The sequence below is a fragment of the Amphiprion ocellaris genome, chromosome 6, assembly GCF_022539595.1.
Source record: "Amphiprion ocellaris isolate individual 3 ecotype Okinawa chromosome 6, ASM2253959v1, whole genome shotgun sequence".
Taxonomy (NCBI): Eukaryota; Metazoa; Chordata; class Actinopteri; family Pomacentridae; genus Amphiprion; species Amphiprion ocellaris.
Window position 1 is genome coordinate 3,055,528 of NC_072771.1, and position 14,007 is coordinate 3,069,534.

At 36.7% G+C, this 14,007-nt stretch overlaps 1 protein-coding gene across 1 annotated transcript in view; it reads left to right on the forward strand.

The window, feature by feature from the left end:
* The first annotated feature begins 4,865 nt into the window (after positions 1 to 4,865).
* Positions 4,866 to 14,007, forward strand: part of mmp11a (matrix metallopeptidase 11a) — a 62,585-nt gene continuing 53,443 nt past the window's right edge. The window contains 1 exon segment of the mRNA XM_055011530.1: positions 4,866 to 5,160. Within this exon segment, the coding sequence (XP_054867505.1) occupies positions 5,056 to 5,160 (105 nt within the window). The 5' untranslated portion in view covers positions 4,866 to 5,055.

A 14,007-nucleotide genomic window follows, 5' to 3' on the forward strand; every position in this document is an offset into this window, starting at 1 on the left:
TTAAATGTTTCTGGATTTGTTTTTGGACCACTGTGAGAACTTTTTTTTTTATTTTATAAATCTAATTTCATTCCTAATCATTTACAGGATCAAACAGACCAACCTCCCATTCAGTTTGTTGCTAACTCTGACTTTATTTGGCTTCTGTCTGCCTGCAGGAACATTAATTACAGTCTCCTGTCCAGAAATGAGTGGTGTCACTTTCTTAGAGCTGCTTTCCCTTTCCTCTTTCATTACAGTCTGAAGATAACAGGCCACATCTGAGCTCGCAGTTTGGATTTTATTAGATCCTTAAGTTCAAATGGCTTCAGAGAGCCGTTGCACAGGAAAGCTCAGCTGAATTCTTTGCTGCTATTAGTGGTTGGAATTATAGAAACGGACTCATAAAGAGGGACGGAAGAGGGTCCGAAAGCTGCAGTGGGTCCGAACCAGCAGTTTGTGTTTTTTATCTTACAGCTGCAAAAACACATCAACAGATTCTAAACCTCTGAGTCGGATTCATTCTCCGTCACATGAACTCCTGCCGCTGTCGTTAAAATGTCTCTGCCAGCATCATAATTACTGTCTTTGGAGTTGTTTGTCATGTTGGGGAAACATTTAGATGAATTAGAGCGGACAGATTCTGTAATTCCATGTTGGTAATTAGCAGAAGGTTTCAAACGAGTGTTGAGCAGCTGCAATGGTTGATAAGAAAACTTCTCACATTAGCACTGTTTCAGGAAATGTGTCCAAGATTACAAAAATGTGTCCCAAATTAAAGTTTGTCCAAATGGCTTCAAATTTGTCCGAAACTGTCTCAAAATGTGTACAATTTGATTTAAATTTGACTTCAATGACTAAAAACATGACTTGAAATTTGTCAAAAAAATTAATCCAAAATGGTTCAAAATGCCCCAAACATTCTCGATCTGGACAAAAACTTATCCAAAATGACAGAAAATTGTCCAAAATGACTTCAAAATTCTCTAAAATGTCTCAAACATTGTCTATCTTGACTAAAACCTATCCAAAATGACACAAAATTGTCCATAATGAATCAAAATTTGTCCAAAATGTCTTAAAATGTGCACAATATGACACAAACTTCTCCACAATGACTCAAAATATGTCCAACATCACTTGAAATTTGTCCACAATAACTCTAAAATGGTTCAAAATGCCTCAAACATTGTCCATCTCGACTAAAACCTGTCCAAAATGAGAGAAAATTGTCCAAAATGTCTCAAAATGTACACAGTGTGACACAAATTATGTCCAACATGACTTAAAATTTGCCCAAAATGACTCCAAAATTGTCTAAACTGCCTCAAACATGATCCTTCTTGTCTAACATCTATCAAAATTTGTCCAAAATGACAGAAATTTGTCTAAAATGTATCAAAATTTGTCCAAAATGTCTCAAAATTGGTCTAAAATTACTTGAGCCTCAAAACAAAATGACTCAAAACTGTACAACTTGACCAAAACACAATGACTTAGTTGGAAATGACTCACAATTTGTCTAATGTGAGAAAAACCGATCCAAAATGGCACACAAATGATGTAAATTACTTGAAATTTGGCCAAAATGAACTAAATCTCTCCAACATGACTTGAAAGCTGTCCAAAATGACAGAATATTTGTCCAAAATAGATAGAAACTTGTAAAAATGACAATTTTTTCCCAAAAATAACCCAAAATTGGTTTGAAATGATAAAAACTTGTCCAAAATCACTCCATTTGTTCAAAAAATTACCCCAAATTTGTTCTAAATGTCTCAACATGTGTCCAATGTGACAAAAAAATTGCATAAAATTTCTCAAAATGTGTCCACTGTGACTTAAAACCTGTCTAAAAATGACAAAAAATTGTCCCAAATTACTTAAACTGTCCAACATGACAAAACTTCGTCTGCAATGATTCAAAGTCTGTCTACAATTACTTGAAGCACGCCCGAAATGACAGAAAGTAGTCCAAATGACTCAAAATTTGCCTGAAATAAGAGAATAATTTGTCCAAAATGATTCAAAAATGGTCTAAATGACTTGAAATCTGTCCAAAATTACTCAAAGTGTCCAACATGACAAAAGCTTGTTCACAATGTCTCAAAATCTGTCGATAATAACTTGAAAATTGTTCAAAATTACTGAAAATTTGTCCAAAGCAACTCAAAATTTGTCTGAAATGATGAAAACTTGTCCAAAATGACCCCATTTACCCAAAAACTACTAAAAATTACTCAACAATTGTCCAAAATGGGAGAAAAAATTGTCTGAATTGATAACAAAACATAACTCCATTTGTCAAAAAATTATCCCAAATTCTAAATCTCTAAATGTCTCAACATTTTTCTGTGACAAAAAATGTGTCTAAAATTACTTGTGTCCACTGTGACCTAGTCTAAAAATGACAGAAAATTGTTCAAAATGATTCAATATTTGATGCAACGTTATAATAACTTGTCCAAAATGAGTCAAAAGTGGACCAAAATGACATAAAAATTGCCCAAAATGACTCAACACTGCCCAATATGGCTTTAAACTGGTCCAAGAAAGTGTCACAGAGTCAATACAAACTTCTGTTTTTGACAAAATGCATGAAAATATTACTGACCTTTCATCATATTTCAGCCTTAATACAATTCAAACAAGTGAGTTCTATAAAAATTCACCTCCTTTAAGGTTTTCATGAACAGGTAAATTATCCATAGAGACCAAAACTGTTTTAATTCAAGGCTGTAAACTTGTTTATTTCTGCTGTAAAGTTGGACGTTTTAACATGGAGCTCTATGAGGACTGACTGGGCTTTGAAGCAGCTTCTAGTGGACACTTGAGGAACTGCAGCTCTTTATCTTTTCGCTTCTCAACAGAGTTTGTCGTCTGGTTTAAAGCTGCAGTCAGAAGGATGACAGTCTAGTTTTATCAGAAAAAGAGTCTGTCTCTGTACAAATCTGCCTTTCAACACCACCGCTGCTCAGCAATCATCTCTTCATTTGTTGAATCCAAACCAAAACACAAACGTTCAGAAAGTTTTACCAATGAATCCGTCAACAGAGCAACTGATGAAACCACAGACAGTCACTTTTACATTTCAGTTTGAGAAACAAACCAGAACCAACATGTTCATCTGTGAGCTTTAGAGTTTTTAAGGAGGAAGGTTGAGCTGAATGGACGGGTATGTGCCCGTTTATCTAAACCAATAAAATAGACTTGTTATTTAAATAAATGGTGTTAACAGATCCCCTGGATTAATTTTTAGTCTATAATTCACAAACTGTGAGTCATTTCAAGTTCAATCAGCTGATAAGTTTCCCTGCCACCTTAAAAATGTGCATTATAATATATCTAGAATTATAAAGTATTATGATAATAAACAACCATACATTAATGCAAATTCTGTTTACAAAGACACACAGCAGGTTTTAATCACGTCTGTTCTCTCAAACTACAAAAAAGAAAAATTTTACATTTAACTTTTTTTTTAACAATTTTTGGTTATTCAACAGATTTTTCCTATTTTTGTACATTACAGATAATATCTAGTAAAATCACAAAAAATACTATTAATTTACATGTTAACTATTTAAAACCAGGCCAAAACTCTCAACAAAGTCGTCATCAAAAATATACATTTTATAAATGGCAATTAAAATTTTAAAGAATATTTTACCATAAAACTACAAAATTTTTTCTTGTATTGAAATCGGCAAAACAAAAAAAATCTGTATTTTACAGATATTTGCTGTAATTTAAAAGAATTTGCTCTAGGGATTGATAATTGGTAAAAAAAAATTTTTAACCTAATATTTTATGGATTTTTCCTTTATTGTTTTTAAATTGCATTTAAAAACATATTTATAAGAAAAATCCATAATAAAAATGTACATGTTGAATGGCAAAAAAAGATAAAAACAAAATAGAAAAAAAATATGATAAAAAAATATTACATATGGATATATAGTTAATTTTCACTGATTGCACTGATTTTTGCTGTATTTTGAATGAAAAGTTATGCAAGTTGTATACTAAGGACTACAAAATAGTAAATCATTTTAAAAATCTTGTTTTATATAATTTTCTAGTTCTGTGAAATCACAGAAAAAGTACTAATTTACATATTAACCATTTAAAAAATTGATTTTAACAAATTTTTAAACAATGTACTTTCATTCTACAGATTTTCCCTGTTTTGTTTAATTACAGGTAATATAAAACACAGAAAAAAAATATTTGTTTGCACTGTAATTGCATAAAAAATGAAAAAATCTGAAAAAACTGTAATGTCCACATCAAAAATTTGTATTTTTACAAATAGTTATTTGTATTTTTTATAATGAGTAAAATTACACTGTTAATGCATTCAAAACCTGCAAAAAAATCACAATTTTGCATGTTTATATTTATTTCAACATTTTTTAAACTTTTTCTTAAATTTACAGCATTTTTTCATTTTTTAAAAACATTTTTTTCTTGCAGCTTCACTGCCAGATTTTCACCCTTTTTAATTAAAAATGGCAAAACTCTGAATAAACTCGAAAAAGCTGAGTTGATTTGACTAAATTCTTGAATGATGTTTTACAGTGTACATGTAAGCTGCAGTGTTGTGTATTTTTCTGCCTATAAAAGGGATTTAAACAGACTTGTGGTGTGTTTTGTGGCTTTAATACTCTTAGAATAATCCTTTAAAGTTTCCATACAGGGAGCCTCAAGCTGCGGCGTCCCGGAGTTTAATGCGGGAAATTATTTACATTTAATGGACATCTGCTGCCAAAAAAAACGTAATTCTGGGTGTTTATGAAAACCAAAAACCAACAGGTGGGTGAAAAGAGAAACCCTCGGAGGCTGGCTGGTGTTTGGAGTCGGCAGCGGAAGGGTTAAGAGTCACATGGTAGCGGGGGGAATTATCAGCCTGTAAACTGGATGTGGAGGAAAAAAGTGAGGAGAACAAAGAAATCAGAGTCTATTTAAAGAGAAGTCGCCTCGGATCCTGCAGCCGTTTGCACCTCTCCGCTCTCCGCTGCGCCTCAGACCTGCCTCCCTTTGCGCACCTCCAGCTCCGGACGGATAGCGGCCAGGATGCGGACTTCTCTGCTTCTCTGCTGCTGCGTGTTCGCGCTGCAGTGCTTCCAGAGCTCCATGTGTGCTCCGGTGCGAGGATCCAGCAGGTACAAAGTGGCACCGGTGAGTTTTTTCTTCTTTTTTTCTTTTATCGTGCTGCAGATACAGAAATGTGCAGGGTGTTTTGGAGCTTTTTACGCACGGTGGTTCGGTTTGGTTTGACGCACGCTTTGGAAATGATTAATTCTTTGTCATTTGGAAGGAATCTGAATTGTTGACTCTCTTCATTCTTCGTGCCGCTGCTGGCTGCTCCCTCCGCCCGCTTAAACACACACATGCACCGGGCCGGATCGCAGCTGTTTAATTGCGCAGACTTTGCTCCAAATTGCACGTGAAGAATTAATGGACGCGCACGGACCGAGGGCGCATAATGTTGTAATTAAGGAAAATGGTTGGTTGACCTGTCACTGTAATCAGACTGCTGCTGCTTTCAAGAAATTACTGTCATCACTATCTATTTTTTGTCTGCTCAGCAGCAGCAGCAGAAGTCATGACTTTGCAGCCCAACCTGACACTGACAGCGCAGTGTTTTGGTCTGATCTGCGGGGAGGAAAAAGAAAAATAAAGGTTGCCGAATTCCCCTGTCTGCAGGGCAGGAAGCTGTAATAACAGGCCTTAAAGGCATTTAGTCAACAACACCATAAAAGAGAGGGACCCTGCATGCGGACCCGTCCTGACGCGTCACTTTCCGCTGTTTTCAGGCTTTTTTCGCTTTATTTTCATGCAGCATTTATCATTCTGACTTCACCCATTTGCTCCCTTCTTGTAATTTCCCTTCTGTTTACTACTTCCCCTTAATTCCTGTTTTTGTTTGCATCTTTTCTTCTGCTGTATCATGTCACCGCTTCCAGCACAAACCATTATTTCCAGCATCCACTCAGGAATGTCCTGTTTACAGGTACACAGAAAAATAAGTTTGTATCCAAACAAGCCGGCTGCTTGCAGAGAAATTACAGAGAAGTCTGTAATTATTACTGGGAACGATAAGGATTTATCTATGCTAGCGTGTTGTAAATGGTTTGCGGCATGCTGCATGTAGTTTGAAACGAAGCATTACATTTAACCCTCCTGTTGTCCTCATTTACGGGCACCAAAAAATATTGTTTCCGTGTCTGAAAAAAATCCAAAAATTCAGCAAAAAAAATCCTCAAATTTCTGAAAATTTGCAAAACATTCAGGAAGAAAATTCCAATCATTCCTTAAAAGTTTTATTTAAAAAAAAAAAAAAATCCCCAAAATTTGGCAAGAAAATTCTTGTAAATATTTTCAAAAAATGTAAAAATGTTCCAAAAAAATCCTAAAAATATCTAAAATGATTCTATATATATCAGTAAAACTTCTAATATTCTCTTAAGAACATTAACATAAAAAATTTTGTGAATGTTCTTAAGAAACTTTTTTAACATTTCTTTTTTCCCACCAAAAAATGTTCAAAAATTTCCCAAAAATGTTGAAAATGTGGACATCAGAAGTTTCACTGTGAAAATAGATTTTTGCTCCACATTTTCAAACTTTAAAAACGGGTCAATTTTGACCCGCAGGACGACACGAGGGTTAAAGATGGCAATTTCCTGAGCAGAGCTTTGCAGAGGAACACTGTGAATACCACGAGGCTGGACCATCTGTCAGTCAGAGAGGAACAACCGGTCTTATCGGGAGAAACGCTGCAGCGAGTGTCGAAGCGTAAAGTAGACAGAAAGATTACCTGGAGGTCTTTAACGTCCTAATCCGCTCCAACATCAGATCCATATCCAGGTGAGGACATGCCGGGGCCGGTCCTCCACAACAGCCACTGGGTTTGGTAGCTAATGGAACAACAATTCCACAGTTTATGGGAGAGATGTGCAGAACTCAGGCCACAAACTGCTGACAAGGAGGTTTATATAGAGCTGTAAGGAGCAGAAAGTACAGACAAGTTAGACGTTTAGAGATGGCATGAATATAAAGTCACAATAGACAATGGAAAGGTGTTGTAGTATCACTTAAATGCGAAATGATTGTGTCACTTTGCATCAGTTCTAAGATGAACCGGAGGTATTTTCTCTGATGTAAGATTGAAAAACTAACATTTTAGATTCACTAAATTAAAAACACAGAAGCCACAGTAGGAACTCAACACAACAGAAGCCAGTACAACTTTCATTACTGCTCTTCATTTTTTGTGTCCACCTTCAATTTTCAGAACAAAGTCCATCATCCATGGAGTAAAAGATACCAAATATCTGGAGAGATGTTCTGCTGTTCTTCTGAAACTGCTCCCCAACACCTTTAGCACTCATGCAGCCCCATATCATCCCACTCCCACCTCTGTTCTTCACTGTCAGGACCATGCATCCACTGTGGTAAACCTGGTTAAGTTCAGAGGGTTGGGTTGTTCCACTGTTCTCTTTCTACTACCCCAAAGGTGTTCTTTTGGATTCGAGTCAGGCCACATTTTTGTCCAGGTTGTAGCTTTGACTTTATTCTACTTTGGTGTGATTTTGTGCTTTGGATGGTTCCCATGCTAGAATATTCCACTTCTTCCATCTTCTGCAGACTTGGAGTCATGTTGTCAGCCAGTATTTTGGGTTATCAGCAGTAATTCATCTATAAACGTCATCTCTCCAGCACCTTTTGCCCTCATGCAGCCCCATATCATCACATTCACATTTTCGTACTTCACTGTCAGGACTATGCATCCACTGTGGTAGTCCTGGTCAGGTTCACATCAATCATGCTGGACTCCATGTGAGCCATTTCCTTTGATACAGGGATGTTGTAGCTCTACATTTCTCTTTAAAATATCCCAAGTTATTTTATTGGATGCAAGTCGAGCGACATCTTTGTCCACGTTGTAGCTTTGACTTTATTCTACTTTGGTGTGATTTTCTGCTTTGGATGGTTCTTATGCTAGAATATTCCTCTTCTTCAATCTTCTGCAGACTGGGAGTCATCTTGTCAGACATTATTTTGGTTTATCCAAAGACATTCTTCCATAAATGTCATCCACCATCACCTTTTGCCCTCATGCAACCCCATATCATCATACTCCCACTTTTGTTCTTCACTGTCAGGACTATGCATTCACTGTGACAGTCCTAGTCATGAGAGACACAATATGACAACATAGAAATACAGAAATGACTACAAAGAGACACAAATCGCCACTAAAACACACAAAATGCTACTGTTCTTCACTGCCAGGACCATGCCCTCACTGTGGTAGTCCTGGTCAGGTTCACACCAAACATGCTGGACTCCATGTGAGCCCAACAAATGTATGTTCATCTGACCAAAGCATGTTCTCCCAACCTTCATCAGGCTTCTCGTCATGTTATGTAGCAAAGTTTAATCTGGAGGTTTTATGCCGAAGAGCAAACAAGGGTTGTTTCTTGAACCTTCTCGATAGAAGTTGATGTTCTAAAATGTCCTCCTCACTCTCTGAGCTTCACAGAAACTCTGATTTCCATCAGTAACTCCTGTGAAAAGTCTGAAGCAGCTTGTTTTTCAGAGCTAGATTGTGAAAGTAGTTCACTGTCCATGGAGTGGTTTTAGGAGGACGACTACTGCAGCCCTGATTAGTGGTACTATGGTCCTTCTGTACTTTTTGATTACTGCTGTATCCATGTTTCACTGATTTTTAGTTGACTGTCTTGGATCATTTTCCATCTTCATGAAGCCTCACAATCAAATGTTCCAGTTCCTCTGGTAGTTCTTGTTTTAAAAGCGTCTTCTTGCAGTCGGGCTGATTGAAAATCACAGGTGGACTCAGTTTAGCTTCAGTGATCACAAATGTCTTCACATTTGTTGCGCTGAGTTTCTACTTTGGGGCCTGAATTTTCAAGTGGTACACTATATTTTGTAAACCGTATATGATAAACAAGACTTCTTGAAGCAATGCAACAATATTTTCTACCACAGGAGAGCCGACATCCATTTTTTACATTATAAACCACAGATTTGATCTTTTACAGAAATTTGTGCACATTAGAAAGTTAAATGAGGCCAAAAAGCAGAGTCTTCTTCAAAAAACATTACTTCATGATCATGTCTATTGGAGAAGACTTTGGCTTCTCTGTTCGCTCTTGTTGAATTGCAGGAGACATTAAGGATGATGTAAAGAGGAAATTCATCAGGGCCTGATGTGTTTCAGCCTGAGGTGCATCTGAGGTTTTGGAAAGTTGAAAGTTGGCAGAGCAGCGGCTTGAATATCTTTGTTACTGATGGATGATATAGATCCTGATCAAATTATTATACATTGGCAAAAATGAATTCCAACTGAGCTTTGTTTTGGAAAAATGTACCTTCCTGTTCAAGCTGCTTTAGATAGCAAATACTATCTGCTCTATATTGTGGCTAGAACCATATGAAGAGCTGAAGTCATCTGAGGCTACATCCTCTGAAGTTGGCTTTTCTGTGCATTTCTAATTTCTCCTGCCTATTGGGGACTGCTGGGACCAAGTCTAGTTGTTTTCATGTGGATTACAGCTTGTGAATAGTTTACTTTGGCTAAAATTTGTCAGATTTCTACTCGATATCGAACTATAAACACCATTAAGCTTAAATAAACAAGTTAGATGAGCTTTGGTACTTTTCCCACTGCTGTAGGAAGTTTTGCTTTTACACTAATTGGTGTGCTTTTGCTACCATTACATGGTACAAAAATGGATCTACTAATGAGGACAATGAGTTTAAATTGACCAGAAATAAGTACAAGGTGCAGCAAAACCCAAAGAGTAAAGTCTACAATGGTTTCTTCCATTATTAACTCAATGACCCCTCGAAGGTCTGGATGGTTTGGTCGACAAATTTCCTTTTCAAGCTTAATCAAAGAGAAAAGTTGAAGAAAAGATTCACACAGGTTCACTTGCCTTGTGCAGGAATGAAATTTGGTCCTTTCAAAGAGCCAATATTCTGCTTTTTTGAGTTTCTGACTTCCGTTTAGCTGCTCAAGAATGCTGCTTTGTCCAATAAAGTCCAAAAGTCCAGACGTTTCTTACTACTTTACTCGTGTCACCATGCAACATACAGGATATGCATAACGCCGACTTGAAGCTAAACTGCATTTTATGTTGTGTTTTAAGGAAAACTGTCAGGTTTTCTTTGTGATGCGTCACGAAGTACAGCTTATGATGGCCCACTTGTGGATCTACAACTTCACAAGCCATAAAATCAACAAAAGAGCTTAGAATAAATCAGCATAGATTTTAAAAAAAATGTTGAAATCATGAATTTATAAAGGAAAAATCTATACAATGGTCCAGATACATAAAAACTCTTAATCTGACTGTTTCAAGTGTTGCTCAAATTCAACCAACCAATCATATATTAGATGGGTCTGGACTTGTTGCCATGGTAACATAGAAAATGGACAAGCCAAAGGTTAAAATAACCCAAGGGTTAAAATAAGGGTTCAATATCTCCACAAACATAACTTCCACAGACAGAATAGTTTGTAGCAGATCTAAATGTCCAAATGGCTCCAGCAGAGAACACGTTTAATTACTGGCTCTTGAAAATAGGGAAAAAAGTGCAAAACTCTCAATCGAAGACAGTATTATGTCCCCAGAAGGTTCCTGTAAGTGTACATTTACATGATAGAGCCATATTTCTACTAAAATACAGCCTTTGGTCAACATTTCACCAACGTTTGAGGTTCTAACATCAGTAGAATCTGATGTGTGGAAAGTTTGATCAGACAAGGTTGAAGTTTTGTGTTATTTCGCCCACAAATGACAATAAAGAATATTTATTGGCCCATTAACCAAACAAAAAATGCTAAATTGTTAAACAAAAGTGGTACTGGAACCCGGGCTGCACAGTGGTGTAGTGGTTAGCACTTTCACCTTGCAGCTAGAAGATCCCTGGTTCACGTCCCGGCTTTCCCGGGATCTTTCTGCATGGAGTTTGCATGTTCTCCCTGTGCATGCGTGGGTTTTCTCCGGGTACTCCGGCTTCCTCCCACAGTCCAAAAACATGCTGAGGTTAATTGATCATTCTAAATTGCCCGTAGGTGTGAATGTGAGAGTGATTGTTTGTCTCTGTATGTAGCCCTGTGACAGACTGGTGACCTGTCTAGGGTGTCCCCTGCCTTCACCTGAGTCAGCTGGGATAGACTCCAGCCCCCCATGACCCTAGTGAGGATTAAGTGGTGTATAGATAATGGATGGATGGATGGGTACTGGAACCCCAGAAAGTTCCCCTAAGTGTATATATGTATGGATGGATCCATATTTCTACTAAAATCCAGTGTTTGGTCGACATTTCACCAACTTTTGAGGCTCTAACATCAGTAAGATTTGATGTGTGGTAAGTCTGACAAGACAAGGTTCCAATTGTTTTGGTATTTTGGCATAAATTCAGTCCAAGATGACTAATAACTTTGCCCAAAATTACGAAAAGTTTGTCCAAAATGACTCAAAATTATCCAAATTTACCAAAGACATAGTCTAAATATAATAAGGACTGTTCAAAATGACTTAAAATGGTCAAAAATTACAATAATTTATGTTTATTGGCCATTAACACAGTGAAAAAAGTGCAAAAATTTCAACCAAAGGTGGTATCGCGTCCCCAGAAACTTCTTCTAAGTATATATATATGGATGGATCCAAATTTCTACTAAAATATAGTCTTTTGTCAACATTTCACCAACTTTTGAGGCTCTAAAATCAGTATTATTTTACGATTTTTGCTATTTTGGCATTAAACCTGTCCAAGACCATCTAAAATTGTGCAAAATTACTCAAAGTTTACTTTCACATTCTTTAACTAAGGCGTCATTGTGGCCCCAGAAAGTTGCTGTCAGTGTCCATGTATGATTCGTCTCTTTTTCCAGCGACACATTATCAGAACTCTGCTGCACCTGTGATGGGAACTTTGTTATGTCTGCTGGTCACTTCACTGGAAAGTCTAATCTGCAGTTTTGTCAATTTGCTGCCCTGTTGTTGACAAAAGCCGGAGTGATTCCACAGGCCCGGACAGGCTCCGGGTCTCTGAGGCATCCAGGCCAGTGGGATTCAATGCTGACTGGCTGTTTTCCCTCCACAGCGAAGGAGGAGGGGGAGGTCGGCGCTTGGATTTTTGCTTTTGTCAATAAAACCTGAGTCCGCCGCCTGTTTTCGTCCGTCATGTTGAAGTGTTCGGACGAGGCGATTGGTCGGGGAACCGTGAGAGCTGAAGGTGACATCAGAGCCGGCCCGGGTTCCCATCGAGCAGATCTAGGTCACAGCTGTGGGCGGCCAATGAGGTGCAGGGATGCAGTTAAAAGGCGGATGCATGGAGTTAATCAGACACTTTTGTTGTCGGCTACGTCCGCGCTAACGTGTTTTCACGTTAGAATGGTCCAGAACTAGTCTCCGTCCGCACCAACACACCTGAAAACCACATGACTGTGCAGGTACGCTGGACCGGCAGGTGTCAACGAATCATGAAGCAGATGGTTCATGATGTTTATTTGGAGAAAATACTACAAAGGATGGAGAGCAGTGGTGAAGATAAGACAAGGTTACTGTGTCAGTCCGTTGTTTCAGATGGATTTTGTTCATTTGTTCATTATTTGGGACCAAAAACTTAAGTTCTGTTAAAAGCTTTGGTTGAATTTTGATAATTTCTTATGATTTCAGACCTGGGAATTTTTGCATTTTCACCCTTCGAGCCATTTTAATTGTTCAAAATCTCCAGAAATAAAACTCTGATAGCTATGAAGTCTGGTGATGACTCAGAAAGAATAGTTTCCAGTTTTGATTAAAAAGATTAAATTAATCCACCAGAAGACCCATTTTTCATTATTGACCCTTGAAGATGGAACAAAGTGCAAAATTTTCAACTAAGGGTGGTATTGTATACCCAGAAATTACGTGAATTCTGTCCAAAATGATTTAAAAAATTGTTAAAAATGATCAGAATTAATTATTATTGTCCCTTGAAAATGGGACAAAAGTGCTAAATTTTCAAACCAAGGTGGTATTGATGCCGACGAAAGTTCCTGTAAGTGTATATGTATGGATAGATCCATATTTCTACTAAAATACATTCTTCGGTCGATATTTCACCAACTTTAGAGGCTCTAACATCCATACAGTTGGATATCTTTTGCTATTTTGGCATTAAACCTGTTGAAGATCATATAAAATTGTCCAAAAGTACTTGAATTCTGTCCGAAATTAATTAAGATTTATCCAAAATTATTTAAAAAATTAAAAAATCACAAGAAGAGTAGAAGAATATTGTATGGTATGGAAACCCCATAAAGTTCCTGTAATTGTATATGTATATGGCTGGATCCATATTTCTACTACAATCCAGTCTTTGGTCCACATTTCACCAACTTTTGAGGCTCTAACATCAGTAGAATCTGATGTGTGGAAAGACAAGGTCGCAGTTTCTTGGATGTTTTGACAAAATGGTGTGTGAAAATTTTGATTTCACTCGTTATTTATTTGTAATTTGACAAAACAGAATAACAATTTTGGTTTTACCAATTTTCAATAAACTTTATTCATAGTTTTTCATTAAAATAATGACAAATATCTGTGAAATAGGAATATTTTTTCCACAATTTTTTACAGCAAAAATAGTGTAATTTTATGGTCAAACATTGTAAAACAACAAATTACCATTTATAAAAAATTTATTTTGAATTGAAATCGATGTAGACATTATTTACAGTTTTGGCCTGTTCTTTTACATGTAAATTAATATTTCCTTTCTACGATTTTTATGAGTTATTAACAATTTAACATAAAAAGGAAAAATCTGTAAAATGACATTTAAAAAATTATTTGCCATTTCCCAATTCCTAATATGCATAATTCTTCTTTCAAATAAGGACCATTATCTGTGAAATAATAGCAAAAATGATGTAATTTTATGGTTTCAATTTTTTAACAGACGTAGCCTGTTGTTTTTTTATAGTTAATGTGTAAAATT